This window comes from Hippocampus bargibanti, linkage group LG17 (genome assembly GCF_051943395.1).
Source record: "Hippocampus bargibanti isolate YZ-2025 linkage group LG17, ASM5194339v1, whole genome shotgun sequence".
Lineage (NCBI taxonomy): Eukaryota > Metazoa > Chordata > Actinopteri > Syngnathiformes > Syngnathidae > Hippocampus > Hippocampus bargibanti.
Genome location: NC_142750.1, coordinates 12,667,293 through 12,683,741, shown reverse-complemented (window position 1 = coordinate 12,683,741; position 16,449 = coordinate 12,667,293). Strand labels below are relative to the sequence as shown.

The following is a 16,449-nucleotide window of genomic DNA, read 5'->3' as shown; positions in this document are numbered from 1 at the left end:
CAATCAGCTTTGCGAACAGAAGTTCAGTTTGAAGTTGAAGCGCAACTCCAAACTCACCAAATGAAGTCCGTACAATGGCTGCAGAAGGTTGGTTGCTTAAAAAACCTCGCGGTGAATTTGTGGTTTTTGACTTCGTGCACGTTTTTCTGTCGCAAAGCACCTTTGCGGGCGAATCTATTCCCAACACCAGCGGAGTCGCTATAATGTAAATGGTGATCAGCCATTATGGAGGAAATGGGATGGGGTGGTAAAACTAAACGGCTCCAACTTGTGTGAAGTTATTGCCTCTTGTTCTTGTTGGAGCCCTCTTGACAGCTCGCACGCCTCCTCTCCGTCTGAGCCACAGGCAAAGCGCTTCTTTTCATTCAGTTTGACGTTAGCGGAGAGGTATTTCATGTCAATGGGATTTTATTCAATGCACAGTTTAAGATATTCTAAATCCCATGAATCAGGTAGGTTAACCACATAAATGATACTAAATACTATATAATCCTGTATGTATCTGAATTGAGCAAAATGTAGCTAATTTAGCTCATTTGAAAAACATTGTAAGCGTCGTTTGACAAAATCCGAAACGCATTTGAACGCAGCATAAATTCACTGCCTCATTGTTGTGCCTTGCAAACCACAGATGTTTGGCGACGTCGTGTGGACATTATTAATACTGCATATGTTTTCGGTCAAACAAAACTACACAGTACTGTATACACTTTGGTGGTACCAATGTACAAAACTATGAGTTAGAACAAAATGTGATGCAGTAAAACGAGCATCTATAAACTGAACTGTAAAAGTCACAAAATTTGGGATTATGTCGACCTCGTGTCAAGGGAAAATCAGCGAAGGTTTCCATAACTACAACCATGTAAACCGGAAGTGGCGTATATCTCAGCCACTAAGATTTTGAATGCAACTGAGCGCTGCAGCGCTTCACAAGGTAAGGATAAAAAACTACTTGTAAATGTTCCTTCTTAGTCGCGTTTATACACTACTGGCGTCTTGTATTGTAACGAACACAAATATCCGGAGAACTCTGCACCGACTTCCAGTGTTTCTTGTTAGCTTCCATTCGCTGCAATGATTTTGTTGTCTGTCTATTGGCTGCAAGCTCAAAACACGTCAAAATAACACACTTTATGGGGATGCAATTAAATGTTTCAACAGTACCCGGCAACTCACATTGAGCGTCGATCTCATCTTTTTTCGACTAATCAGGACACCATGAACAAAAATGGGGGATCGTTGGAAAAGTTGAACTCTGAATTGAACCATTTTATTCTGGAGATGAAACCGTATATCCTCAAACACCCCAACAATACTGGTAAGAACTTTTATTCAATATGTTTTAATTTAATGCATTTACATTATTCCAACAGCAGACAACTTATGCATTTATGCTTTTGAATTGGATTGCATGTACCTTTATTCGTCTCGCATTGGAGAAATTTACATTTCACAGCAGCAAAGTGATGAAAGGAAGAGGAATGGAAAGAAAGAAGTAGCAAAACAAAATACAGGAGCAGCTGGAAAGGCAGCCACTCTCGCGGCACCATCTTTAAGTCAAGAAAACAACAACAAAAACTAAATAAAAAATCATGTGACAACACAAAGACACACAGAGTAGACAGCTAATTGTGTGCAAGCAATTAAACATTGTTTTCCAATATATCCATTGTAACTGTTTGACAAATTCATCCTGTCTTCATTGACAACAGAGCGCCATCACTGTGCCTTGTGGATCAAAAAGCTATGCGACCCAGCAACATGCGGCTCTAGTCTGGCGGATCACCAGAACCGCAATCTGCATGCCCGCTTGCTTCTTCACATGCTCAAAAGAGGTGTCTTGGAAGGGCCGTTTGCCAGCAAGCCACAACACGGGGGCCTCAAGAGCCTCCCCACTTACATGGTAATCATTGCAGAATTATGATAAATCTGAAGTTGACAACATTGTAACATAATGAAAAAGTGTGTTTTCCTGTTTTAGTCCATTTATTTTGATGAGCCACTGATGGGTGGTTCAGAGGATCACAGCAAAGTGACTTTGCCTGACTGGGTGATGGGAGAGCTGGATGACGAGGACAGTTTGGCTGCCGCCTTGCTTAAAGATAGAACCACTTCCACACCCAAATCTCCTTTTACCAGGTACTGTTTTGCTGTATACTATCCATATTTAACTCATTCACTGCTGTGAGTGTTTATATCCATTAACTGCAATCAAACTCTGCTGTCACTGGCATACAGTATTTATACGGCTAGTAGATTTGAAGTGCGGCAAGAGGGTCTTATTGGTCTCAATTGTTCAATCTTTTTTTGAATGGCTTAGCCCCAAAAATACACCTTTGCTCAAAGAGATGTTAAGTAGTGTAAATAAACACATGCATGCCTCTCCAGGAGCATCTCAAACTCCCACCCGTGCCTCATTCAATATTGACTCAATCATTTGTGTTGTGATGCTCCTTTATCTTCGTGAAAACATTGAACTTGGCAGCCAAGCGAGACATGCATGTTTATTTCGAAGTAGCCTTTGTGCAGTATTTGCTCAGTGACGCCGTATCTGAAGAGCGAGCAGAAGGCATTGCCTGCTCCTTGCATCAGTCTGCAGGAGCTGTCCATTTGGACTTTTCAAAGAGGCATTACTTCAAAACAGCAGCAGAACACCAGGAGCTGCTCATCTCTCCCCTATGCTTCGGCACCTGTGAAGAGAAGGCTGAACAGTTCATTTCCCCACTCTCTCATGAGCTTTTTTTATTTTCATTTTATTTTTTAGTCCTCATTTAAAGTCCTGGGTAAGGTGGAGCGTGACCCAGATGATTTTTCACCTGGAGTGTTTAGCCAATCTGAAGGCGCTACGATAAAGACAAACCACCATTCGCAAACACGTTCACACCTATGGACAATTTTTACTTGAAAATGAAGCTAAATTGAATGTTTTTGGAATGTGAGAAGCGGTGAACGCAATCAGATTCATTTCAAACAAAGTAACAGTTTGGCTGATAGTGAATAATTGTTAAAAAAAAGGGAAATGCTTATTTTGAAATGTAACATAAAACAGGGAATTGCATATTCATTCAAAAGTCCACTAAATTAAACGAATGTGCTATGCAAAATGCTACAAGCCATCTCACAAATAGCATCAGTGTCTTGTTGTTTGAATCCTTTTACTCATTCGCTGCCATTCCCAAATTTATTTGGGAATTGAAAAGTGTGACGTGCACCGCCATTCCCCAATTTGTTTGGGTTTTATTTTTTCTTGCAGATGGTTCTGATCAAGCGCGAGAGCTCTGGCAATGTTTTTCCCTTCCATGAAGGGAGAGCATTTGCCTTTTGTCCATCTTAGCGCTTTGTTCCAGCTTAAGCTGTTGTTAAAGCGCTATATACAGTAAAGTCTCGTTATATCGATATCGGTTATATCGATAGTACTGCTTATTACGATACTATTTCTATGAACGCAAGGATATATCGATAGTCCGACTCCCGAGAATATCGATATAACAAGACTTTACTGTATATCAATATGTATGCATTGTCTTGTATTTAAAGGACAACCGACGCCTCCGGACAAGCTGTGTCCATAATTTGTAAAATCACTTCAAATGACTTCTACTGAGCGTATTTTACAAAGATTCCACCGCATATAGCTATATTTTACGTTTTAAGACTTGCACTGAATATTCAGGAAGTCTTGTTTTTGAGTTGGTGACGATTCCTGACGTGACGTCACATAGGGAATGCCCCTGACCGAGAAAGCGACACACAATTCCTTTTGCGGTATACTTTGTTTGGTCTGTAAACACATAAATAACGCGATGGTGAATCGTTGTGTGTTGCACCAAGACAACTATTTGATATTCGCTGACACAAATTCCCAGCAGACAAATCAGCCCATTTCCAACGGAGCTTGGGTGCCATATTCTGCATTTTCTGGGTGCTACATTTCAGTCCAGATGCCTCAAAATGACAGGGAATAACTTCTTCAATCGATTGCAAACATTTATGCTTTCCTCTTCCGAACTATTTGAATCATATTCATAACTGGATGAGTAACAACAAAGCATCTTTTCTGAATCTGAAGCCATTGTTTTGATTCTCGAGCAAGGCAAGACGTCCTGGCGTGACGTCACGAACAAGAGGGCGGGACCTTCTGAAACTGGCCACTTTCGGTTTCAATTTTAAGTAGTTTTTGGACACTTAAGTCATTTTTCTTGGTGTTTTCCTTTGACTAAAAATATCAGCCTGCGTGTTTTGGGTATTTTAGATGCTATAAAACGTTTTTCTAAGGTCAGTTAGGAAGCAAAAAAATGGTGTTGGTTGTCCTTTCATACAGCTGCCCCCATTTCAAGTTCAGATAACTCCAGACCCATATAACTGAGGAATTAACTATTTTTTTCTGGTGAAAGAAGAGAGTCATAGGCTTCTTACGCTGAATTGAATGGTTATGTAGTCCTAAAACACAATAATTTTGTGGGTCCTGCAAGTGAAGTGAAAATGACAAAAAAAACCTTGCCCGAGAGTGGACACATTTTTGCATATCGTCTGGCAGTGAATGAGTGAAGAAACTATCCACCCCACATCACTGCTTTTTAGAGGAGGGAGGAGTGCAGAACAGTTTTGACTATTTTGCTTGCGTCCAAATATGGTAAATTAAAATTTGTTTTCATGGATTGATTATTCCCCAGTTGAAGATTTTTACAAATTATTAAACATTGTAATATGTTGGAAATGGTCTCTTTGATAAGATAACATTAAGGGCTTAACAAACATGTCGTGAACAACTAAGTAAATATTTTGTTGTCCCTCTCTGTGATGTTACACTGGGCCTAATTTCCATTTTTTATATCCCCCCTACTCCCTGGTGCGTTCAACTATCTTTTTGATTGCTTTATTTCCTGTATTCAACAGCTGTCCGTGTTAAGCGCTTTGTTACAGCTTCTGTTGTTGTTAAAACATTATGAATCAATATAAATCAATATGTATTGTATTGGTTGTAATGTCACCTATGTGCAGTCCCGAAGGACACCACAAGATGGAGGCACGAACTCAGATGTCATCTTGGTCCAAGTGCAGAAATGTGGCAGAAACAATCTAATCGTGCCAAGTAGAAGCCCATTAGTGTGCAGTGATGTCACATTGTGTTTAAAAAAAGTGGGGGTGATGTTGAAACGAGAGAAAACGTGCTGTGTCCGAGCTCATTTTGGGCCAGTTTGCTTCTCGTGTCAAGTTCAGCGCTGAAGTTGAGCTGATAGCTCCTCTCTTGGGGCCTCCCTTTTATGTCCTTGTTTTCCCCTCCTCTCTGCGTCTGTCTGACTCCTGTCTCCCATTTGTGTGCTTTTCATCCACATGTGAGAACTTTTAACCCTTCACCCCCCTTTTTCCCTCCCGCTCCTCCGTCTGTTTTTCAGCGACAGTCAGATCGTCCTCATCAAGTCGCCGGTGATGTTCTTAGAAAACCCCTTTAGCCTCTGGTTCGCTCACTTTGTCCTCAAGTGGGGAAGGAGGGGGAGGTGCCTGCATTTGGTGGGTGTTTTGCGTCCCAAGGTCAGACTGATTTCCTGGTCCGCCTGAGGCTGGCTGTGCACCTGGAGGTCAGGCTGGTGTTCTGATGTCGGGCTGCTTTAATCAGACGAGCTGCAGCTTCTGAGGCTCTTCATGGTGTTCTCATTTTCTTCCCGTGTGTGTGTGCATGCGTGTATGCGTGTGTGTGTGTGTGTGTGTGTGTGTGTGTGTGTGTGTGTGTGTGTGTGTGTGTGTGTGTGTGTGTGTGTGTGTGTGTGTGTGTGTGTGTGTGTGTGTGTGTGTGTGTGTGTGTGTGTGTGTGTGTGTGTGTGTGTGTGTGTGTGTGTGTGTGTGTGTGTGTGTGTGTGTGTGTGTGTGTGTGTGTGTGTGTGTGTGTGTGTGTGTGTGTGTAAAACTCTGGTCTGACTTGCCACAGCTTTGATCTCAGAGACTCTGACTCCAGACACATCTGATTCAATTATCCTCATCCACCTGTTGACTTAGAGGCCTGAGATTGCAAAGCTCAACACCCCCCCACCCACCCCATCCATCTCCCTCATTCCAAGCTTCATGGATCTATGTGCTTAACCGCAACTCATGCTGCAGCTCGCACATAACGGGATGTGAGCAGGCACACTGTGAGCCATTTGAATGTGTTTCATCATGAAAACTAATCAAGTAATTTGAAGTCATCTCCAACTTTCTTTGACTCTTTTTGTTAAGACCTCGGACTAAAATGGCAGGATTGAAAAAACTGCATTGTGAAGTGAATGACACGTTTGAAGCATCATAAAGCATTCACTTGTTTTTTGTTTGCTTTTTCCCCCCTAAAACATGTATTTTCCTCCATTGCAGGGCTCGCCAGCTGAATAAGGAAAAGACCCCACGAAGAACGAGAACCTCCAGCTCATTCAAGCCTTCACCCACACAAGAAGCCAGAGCGGTGAGTTCACTCAGCCGCTGGCATCCTGTTCTATCTAGCTATTTAGCTAGGTAGCTAGCTATATAGCAGGGGTCGGCTCCCAACATTCGTAACATCGATTCTCTTCCCACCTTCAAGTCCCATCTCAAAACCCACTTATTTCTGTATAGCTCTCTCTTGTTTCTATTTATAACTGTATTTTATTTATTGCATTGTATTTATGATTATATTTTATTTATTATAGTACCTATGCTTGTCTGTGATTGTAAAGTGTCATTGAGGGCTTTGAAAGGCGCTTAAAATAGTACCTATGCTTGTCTGTGATTGTAAAGTGTCATTGAGGGCTTTGAAAGGCGCTTAAAATGTAATGTATTATTATTATTATACAAGTAAAATATTTAGAAATGTTTTTCATTGAGAGCCACACACACACATGCACGCCCGGCCACTTTTCAACAAAATGTCAGAATGTATTATTTAAAATAACTTTGTGATAGTACTCACCTTTAACATGAATGGTTTTCCGTTCCTCATGATTGGTAAAAATCAAGCCAAACGATCGGAATGAAATTCAACTTCACTCACTCACTCACTCACTCACTCACTCACTCACTCACTCACTCACTCACTCACTCACTCACTCACTCACTCACTCACTCACTCACTCACTCACTCACTCACGCTCTCTCTCTCTCTCTCTCTCTCTCGCTCTCTCACTCACTCTCTCTCGCGCTCTCTCACTCGCTCTCACTCGCTCTCACTCGCTCTCTCTCGCGCTCTCTCTCGCACTCTCTCTCGCGCTCTCTCTTGCGCTCTCTCACTCACTCACTCACTCACTCACTCACTCACTCACTCACTCACTCACTCACTCACTCACTCACTCACTCACTCACTCACTCTATCTATCTATTTTTGTATGTGTGGGTTGCAGATTTCGACGCGCCTTGACCACCGGGCCACAAATCATTTATTGTGCTGCCAAAAATGTTTACTGAACAATATCAACAAACATCCATCCTTTTTTTCTCCCAACAGTCACATTTTGTTGTCATTTACTAATAAATACCATTAATTTGTCTTGACATCATCTGTGATTTTTTTACACATTATTCTGCAAAACAAACGCATAATTAAAACATTTTTGGAGGTGTTCCCATCAAATAAGGCGGTCCCGTTTGTCAAGACAAGATTTAATGGTTAATTCTACATTTGAATCATGAAAATATAATACGAATGCACTACTTGAAATGACTTTTTATAAACCATAAATGGATGTAGCTGCTCACAACTGAAGGGAGGCATCAATTGCATGCATTTTTACATTTTATTCTTATTTATTTTTTGCCAGAAGCTTTTTCTTCCTCAGGCCAAACTGCCAATCAAAGCGCAGTCAGGGAATTGTCTCAATTCCCTTGTTTTTTTATGTCATCATCGGCAATTAATTCCCAGTTTATACCCACTTCTTTTTGCCTTCCACTTATCAGGTGGATTTGGGGGAGATGTCTCCCGACAGTGACCTGGAGGCTCGGCTCAACAGCTGGAACCTGGGGGTGAGTCCAGAGGTGCGCCAGTGGTGCACCTGGAACTGTCAGCGCGTGTGAGCCTTTTGTACAATAGGAGATTTGTCTCAAGTTTAGAAATCCTACAAAAATAGCTCACCATGGTATTTGTACTGTGTTGTTAGATCTCAAAACATTGACAAATTGATAGCTAAACTTATTTCTGTTTAGCTGACTTGGTATTGTTCGATAGACAGGTGTGTACAATGAGACCTCAACTTACGAACACCTTATCTTACGAACTTTTAATCTTACAAACGTCAAATTTATGAAAATTAAACCTTTTAATAAGCACTATTTTCATCATACACACCCAGCACGGCTGGTCCATCAAGCACACGACCTTCGAATCTGGCAGAGTGATCTTCGGCAGAAGCACACGACTGAACAGTGCTCTAGCCGGCGCTACTTTCCACACCCCCTCTCATTGAATGCACACGTCGATCGCCTCCTTGGAGCTTTTTGCTGATAATTTGATACTATGATTGGACCGAAAAAACCCCACCACAGGCTCGTGTTCAGCCCAAGACACAAAATGAAATCACCGTCACTGAGAAGAAGGAGATAATTGAAAAACACAAACAAGGTGTGCGTTTGTGTGATTTAGTGGCCGAGCACGGCTATGCTAAGTCAACCATTGCTACCATTCTCCGGAACAGAAAAGCCATCAAAGGTGCGTCTGTTGCAAAAGGTGTTTCCGTGCTCTCAAAGCGACGGTCTCGGGCAATCGAAAAAAGAAGAAGAAAAAACACAGCGTGAATAAAGCTATTTTATGCGAGAAAGCACGGCTAATTCACGCAGATATCGCCATGCGCCAACCTGGAAGTTCAGCGCTTATTGAGGATTTTAAAGCCAGTAACGGATGGTTTGAGAACATCTGACGAGGAGATGGCTGCAGCATCAAGTGAGCTCATAAAGGCAATGTTGACAAAGTGGAATGATGTGCAGGCTTTTACCGAGCAGTTACATCCAGAAAAGACTGTGGCTATGACAATCATCAACATGATGAACGATAATGTGATGCCTCAGCTTCGTAAGACCTTACAAGTCAGAAAGCAACAGGTGTCAATTAAGAGGTTTTTAATCAGCAAAAATGATGAGGAGTCTCCAAAGAAAAAATGAAGAGAAGCCACACCAGAGGTTAAGTTACCAACAGTCCTTATGGAAGGTGACTCTCCTTCCATAAGCCATCAACGACCATCAAAAAGGGAAATAAAACTTTATTTTACAGCACGGTGTATTTCTTTAATTACAGTCCTCATGTAATGTGCCTCTCTTTCCAAACAGCAATTCCCTTTGACCTTCGACCTCCAACGCCATTCCATCAAGCCATCAATGACCATCACAAATGTAAATAAAGTGGCTTTATGATACAGTGCAGTGTATTTCTTTCATTACAATACAATATCACATTTATTATACATAGAATAAGGTATGTTATGTGTAGTTTTAAGGCTTATTTAGTTGAAAAGTATATTTTATGGAAACCCAGGAATGGATTATTCCCATTTTAATGGTTTCCTATGGGAATTTTTTTTGAGAAACACACTTTTCGCCTTACACACTCTGTCTGGGAACCAATTAAGTTCGTGAGTTGAGGTCTCACTGTAATTGTAATCTACCGCCATCTAGTGGAAGAGCTTTTAATTGTTGTCACAGTCACAATGTTTTCTTGGAGCATAGTAATAATAATACATTTCATTTATAAGCGCCAGTGGCGGTCCGTGCATTTCACACCTAGGCCTTCAGTGAAGTCCTGCTTAGTCCGACTTGAACAAATATCCCTCGTAATACCATAATTTATGACACAACTGCTGGAGATATCATTTACAAAAGCACACGCACGCAGTACTGGGCGTGTCATCACCTTAATCGTCTACAACACAGGCTATTTTCCGCAGCAATTACACATCAATAAATCTGCATCAGCAATTAGAACTTGTCACTATACGTGATACTGCAAACACTTAAAAATAAAAGGACATTTAAAATCATTTGTCCACAAAGTTTTATTAAGTCCACCAAGAATATGCAATCTTTAACAAGATTTTACGCTAAATTACAAAATGTCAGTTTAATATAAGAAAAACAACAAGACGTTCACAAAACGAACTATTTGTTGAAAATAAAAGTAAACAAATCTTTTTCATTTGTTCTTGAGAATAGGCCTACCTACATGCGACAGCGAATTGTCCTCTCCTTCAGCCAGTGTGGGCTAAAAAAGCGAGTAGATATATTTGGTTTTTCTGCTAAAGTTTCCGGGTCTGATCTGTTGTAGCTTGGTTGATTTGCATAGCACTGCATCCGCTGAGGGCTGAGGTAAAGTGAGTATCCAATCACAGGACGCGTACATGTCATGTTCAACGCGAGGCCCTCTAGCTGGCCTTACTGTGCCAACTCGTGATCTGATTGGCTATCTCAACTACATGTGCCCGTTCATGTACAGCGCACAGACGCCCTCACTGTTGATTCTGAAGGCGTCGGTCAGATTTCATACAGCCTGGCGACACAAGCTAGCTGAATTCTGATTGGATTAAAAACTCTGACCTAAAACTACAACACTGAAAGGAGCATAACCAAATGGATATAATATAACATCAAGAAAACAGTATGTAAAATAATTGTATACAGTAAAGTCTCGTTATATCGATATCGGATATATCGATAGTCCCGGTTATATCGATACTATTTCTATGCACGCACGGAGAAAATTACATGCAAACAGGGTCGGATATATCGATAGTCCCGGTTATATCGATATTTTTTCGGACTCCCTTGAATATCGATATAACGAGACTTTACTGTATATATATATATTTAGAAAAAATACTTTTTTAATGAAATTGGCTTTTATTATAATTATGATAATGATGTCTGATGATGTTAGGCCAGCAGAGAAGGCCTTGCTGGCTCTGACGGCCCACCACTGATAAGCGCCTTTCAAATCTCTCAAGGACACTTTACAGTCACAGGATAAAGTTTTTCTGTGGATGAGAACAAAGACGCATGATTTGTTGTAAATAATATTTTTAAGGGCAATTAACCCTTTCTCTAAAGCAAGGGTGTCAAACAGGCCAGATTGAAGTTACGTTCTCCTCTCAGCGGTTTTTATGAATTTGGGGAAGCCATTACAATGTTTAATCTCCACATATTACATACAACAAATGTACACAACAAATGAAGTCATTAACTGCCAGACCTAAATGTTTCCACTCCAGTGCCAGGGTTTTTGTCATTGTCACTCAAATTCCAGGACCCACAAAATATTAAGTTTTTGGACTACATAAACATTCAACGCAGTGTAGGAAATATTACACTCTCTTTATTCAACAGAAAACCGTTACTTTGACACCTGTGCTCTACAGGCAAGTCATTTTCAAAAAAGAGAACATCTTGACTCGAGACCTTTTTAGAGGATTCAAATTGATCTTTCAATATATTGTTGTGTTATATTGATGTTTCAATATATAATATATTGTTGTTGTTGAATATTGTTTTGTGGCTATGTAAAAACCCAGGATGTTTCACCACCCATTACCATAAATAGAACGTAGTTGAAGGAAATTCTTTACGGTGTTTCACTTCAATAGTTCTTAAAGATCGAAAGACTAATTAGTGGAGTAATTTCCCAAGGCACATTGATCGGTTTTAAATCACATGTAATGACATCAGTAAACACTGATGATCATTTAAAAAAAGTGCAAGAAGTATCCTGAAGTTCTCAAAAACCTGACATCCCTCCAAAATGAATATTTATTATAATTTTTTTAATAGGAAATGTTAAGCAAAAGCTATACTCATGAGATGGCCTGGCAAATCTGACAGATTTAGAGCAGCTCTGGCGTTTTCAAGGTGCACACATTTTTTCTCCCCCCTTCCTAATTTTTTTGTGCAGGTATGAAATGTGAAAAAGGTTCTGAATTTATTTATTACCGTCTCATTCATTTGACATTGTACCAGCATTGTGTCCAAGACCACCTTCCTGCTGTTCTGGGTGGCGAAGGGGGAAACTGGCGGTGGAAACTAAACATCTGAGGCATATTTACTTCTCTTATCCACTCAGTCTGGAGTGCATGATGCCAGAGCTCAATAAACACTTTTTCTGATTGACTTCATACTCTTTCTGCACCTGTAGGAACCATGTTCACCATAGTAACATTTTTTTGCAGACCCCACAAACCTATATTTCTCTCTGTTGTCCCTTCCCTAAACCTGATCTGTCCTTCAGTGCGTCGCTAATCTCGGTTATCCATCAGCAGACATAAATCCTTGTGCGCACTCCAGCTCCTCTTCCCCTCATGTGTTGCGATGATGATAACGGTTATTGCTTGGCTATGCTGCCCCCCCCCAACTTCCCCCACCACGCCAACAGCCTCTTTCAAATCAACAGATGTGTTTCGGCACATAAACACATGCAAGCAAAGCCCTTCAAGTTTATAGAAGTTTTTGTAGTCACTTTCCTTCAAAGCGGGCTCTCCGTGTGAAATTGTAGCAGAGGCGAGCCTGCACATGCTCTGGGGTGGATTCAGCTTTTGCTTGAGATGTTTTGAAGCTGCTCAAATGGGTTTCTTTATTTTACCTGAGCTGTAATGAATTGAATTAATTTTGCTTGGCTAGTTCATTTTAGAACCAGAAAGATTTTTTATTTAGAAAAATTACCCCATTCTCTTTTCCCTCAATATGTACGTTTATTTACCTTGCATTTGAAACAAAAAACAAAAACATAATGCTGACTAAGGAGGAATCCAATGTATTCAGAGGTAGTCACTTGCCCCTCCTTTACCCGCGGTCAGTCAGGAGTACTGAAAGGTTAAACTAGGAAGCCATCAATCAAGTCGTGCTTGTTTGGCCGGCAAGCCAGGCCTTGTGATGTGGAGCCTTGTCCTTTTTTTTAAATTCCTGTGTTTGCAGCAGAGCCGTCCATCCGCATCAGACTTCAGTGATGCCCTGCCAAATGAAAGGCTCAACTTTGTGCGTGCTCACTGTAACGTGTAGGCACACGGGAATGTGTGCCCGCATAGCACATGGGCGCACGGGATGTTGTAATGCTTTGGCGGTAGTCTTCTTTTCCTTTAGACTTTTCCCTTCAGAGCTCACCACAGCGAATCAGTGTCCTCCATCCGCCGCTGTGTCTATCTTGGACCGTGCTTGATTTTAGGGCTGCTATTTGAATGGAGGTTAATTGATCCATCGTTTGTATAACATATATACAGTGAGAGCTCGGTTTACGAACCCCTTAGCTTACGAACTTTTCGGTTGACGAACGTTACATTTCTGAAAATTTTACCTTGGCAGACAAACTATTTTTCGGGATGAGTGATGTGTCGAGCCTGTTCTCCTAACAAGAAAAATGGTGGCCACCGTGTTTGTCCTCTATTCCCCGTCCCCAGTCTTCGGTTAAAGCCATGTGATTGGTCAAGAATGCAGCAGTGTGTCATGATCTGCTTGGCGACCAACGGGGGGGCGCTGTCCGCCCCACCTGCACCTGCACAAGTGCTGGTCGTCCCGATCAGATTGGCGACCAGCGGGTAGCGACTTCAGCCCTGCCTGCAGCCTCGCAGGTGCTGGTCGTTATAATCAATGACACTTAAAAAGACACCTGGCACGACCATCCCGTGCCGATTCATTGTTTGTTTGCTGCTTGGTTGCAGCATGCATCGTGTACGTGTTTGTTTAACCTTGGCGGGCTTTTACTTTTGGTCTTCTTTTGCTACTTTGTATTTTTTCCATTCAGATCATTTTGATGTTTTACATTTTGTTACTGCTGACCTTTATTTTAATACAATTTGTCAAACAACCTCCTGCTCCCTCCTGCCTGCTTTTTGGGATCCGAACCCGCCATCACCACCACGCGAACCGTGACAGAATGAATCGGCCAACCATCGGATCCCGCAGGTACATCGGACCTGTCTCATTTCCACCCTGTGCCTGGCAATGCTACGTCCACGTTAGCCAAAGCCTGGTCGAGTTTGACTTTCGTCACTCGACGAGCCGCAACGTCCACGTAAACGTCCGGCCGAGACCTCCTTCCAGGTGGCCGTCCAGGGTGACACTGGGTGTCTGGCAGTGCACGCCCACGTCCAGCCACGCTGTCGTCGGGCATGACGAATTGAGTCTCATCCACGACGAGCCGTGCAACGTCCGCGTCAACGTCAGTCCGAGACCCCACTCACCGCTGGATCCCGGAGCGGCTCTGGACTGGTCTCGTTCCCCCGGAGCCGGGCAGTTCACGCCCACGTCGGCGTCCGGCTGAGACCTGGTCCCATACGGCCGTACGGGGTGCCATTCTGCGCCTGGCAGTTCGACGTCCACGTTGAGCCATGCGCCGTCGCGTGAACGTGCGAGAGGGATCACACTCACGCCCACGACGATCCGTGCCGCGTCTTCGTCCACCCCAGGCCGAGTCCCGTTCCCATCAGGCCGCCGCCCGTCGTATGCTGGAGAGGCAGCGGTTGCCCTCCCCACCGACCGTTCCCTGGCGAGTGGACCTTTTGGGAGACTGTTGGGACTTCTGGAAGCAGCCCCTTGAAGGGGGGGTACTGTCATGATCTGCTTGGCGACCAACGGGGGGGGCGCTGTCCGCCCCACCTGCACCTGCACAAGTGCTGGTCGTCCCGATCAGATTGGCGACCAGCGGGTAGCGACTTCAGCCCTGCCTGCAGCCTCGCAGGTGCTGGTCGTTATAATCAATGACACTTAAAAAGACACCTGGCACGACCATCCCGTGCCGATTCATTGTTTGTTTGCTGCTTGGTTGCAGCATGCATCGTGTACGTGTTTGTTTAACCTTGGCGGGCTTTTACTTTTGGTCTTCTTTTGCTACTTTGTATTTTTTCCATTCAGATCATTTTGATGTTTTACATTTTGTTACTGCTGACCTTTATTTTAATACAATTTGTCAAACAACCTCCTGCTCCCTCCTGCCTGCTTTTTGGGATCCGAACCCGCCATCACCACCACGCGAACCGTGACACAGTGGGGGATCGGGTTACAGACAGAGAGAGTGTGAGGCCGTTCTCCCAAAAACAAAATGGCGTGATTAAAGCCACGTGATTGGTCAAGAACCCAGAAGTGGGGGGGGGGGTTAAACATTAAAGACACAGGAAGACAGAGAGTGAGAAAACACACACACGCGAAAGGGAGATGACAGAGCTTGAAATAAAAAAAGCAAAAGTGTGAGAGTGTGAGAATAGTGATATTCTCACACTCTCACACTTTTGTTCAGGCTCCACAAATAACCCGCACAAGTCATCTGTGCACTTGATATAAAAAGCTATCAACCCAGCTAAACAGATCACAATTGATGAAGAACTAGGTACAATTATCACAGCGAAATCACCTACAAGGTTCCTCAAGATGGTGACAGAAGCCTATGTTCCTCATCAAGTGTTGAATGCTGAGGAAATCGGACACTCCATTCCATCAAGCCATTAACGACCATCACAAAGGTAAATAAAATGACTCTATTGTACAGTATAGTTATTTCTTTAATCATACTATAACACATTTATTATACATAAAATAAGGTATATTTTGTGTAGTTTTAAGGGTTAGAAAATTAGAAAGTAGAAAATTGTTTTATGGGAACGGATTATTCTCATTTTAATGGTTTCCTATGGGAGATTAATTTTCGGGATGCACACTTTTCGCCTTACACACTCTGTCTGGGAACCAATTAAGTTCGTAAGCCAAGGTCCCACTGTGTGTGTGTGTGTATATATATATATATATATATATATATATATATATATATATATACAGTAAAGTCTCGTTATATCGATATTCAAGGGAGTCCGAAAAAATATTGATATAACCGGGACTATCGATATATCCGACCCTGTTTGCATGTAATTTTCTCCGTGCGTGCATAGAAATAGTATCGATATAACCGGGATTATCGATATATCCGATATCGATATAACGAGACTTTACTGTATATATATATATGGTGGGAGGTGGGACTCCACCAGGGGTCAGCTCTGATATATCTCATCTCATCTCATTTTCCGTACCGCTTATTCCTCATTAGGGTCGCGGGGGTTGCTGGAGCCTATCTCAGCTGTCTTCGGGCACGAGGCGGGGGACACCCTGAATTGGTTGCCAGCCAATCGCAGGGCACACAAAGACATACAACAGTCACTCTCACACTCACACCTAGGGACGATTTGGAGTGGTCAATCTGCCTGCCATGCATGGACCGGAGGACCCGGAGAAAACCCACGCGGGTCCGGGGAGAACATGCAAACTCCACACAGGGAGGCCGGACCGGGACGCGAACCGGCGACCTCTGCACTGTGAAGCCAGTGTGCTAACCACTCAGCTACCGGGCCGCCCATATATATATATATATATATATATATATATATATATATATATATATACACACACACACACACACACACACACACACACACACACACACACACACACACACACACACACAGAGTGTGACCTTGGCTTACGAACTTAATTGGT

The 16,449-nt window shown here is 42.6% G+C and overlaps 2 protein-coding genes across 6 annotated transcripts in view; one reads left to right on the top strand and one right to left on the bottom strand.

The window, feature by feature from the left end:
* Positions 1–328, bottom strand: part of prkcab (protein kinase C, alpha, b) — a 79,970-nt gene extending 79,642 nt beyond the window's left edge. For all 4 annotated transcript variants that reach the window (XM_089018074.1, XM_089018073.1, XM_089018076.1 and 1 more), the window contains exon 1: positions 58–328. In XM_089018074.1, coding sequence (XP_088874200.1) covers positions 58–224 — 167 coding nt within the window. In that variant the 5' untranslated portion in view covers positions 225–328. The remainder of the gene's footprint in view (positions 1–57) is intronic.
* Positions 329–830: 502 nt separating this feature from the next.
* The window catches only part of cep112 (centrosomal protein 112), a 117,940-nt gene continuing 102,321 nt past the window's right edge, over positions 831–16,449 (top strand). The window contains exons 1-6 of one of the 2 annotated variants that reach the window (XM_089018067.1): positions 831–937; positions 1,165–1,321; positions 1,716–1,906; positions 1,985–2,142; positions 6,349–6,436; positions 7,900–7,965. In XM_089018067.1, the coding sequence (XP_088874193.1) occupies positions 908–937; positions 1,165–1,321; positions 1,716–1,906; positions 1,985–2,142; positions 6,349–6,436; positions 7,900–7,965 (690 nt within the window). In that variant the 5' untranslated portion in view covers positions 831–907. The remainder of the gene's footprint in view (positions 938–1,164; positions 1,322–1,715; positions 1,907–1,984; positions 2,143–6,348; positions 6,437–7,899; positions 7,966–16,449) is intronic. The other variant, XM_089018068.1, reaches the window with a different exon arrangement.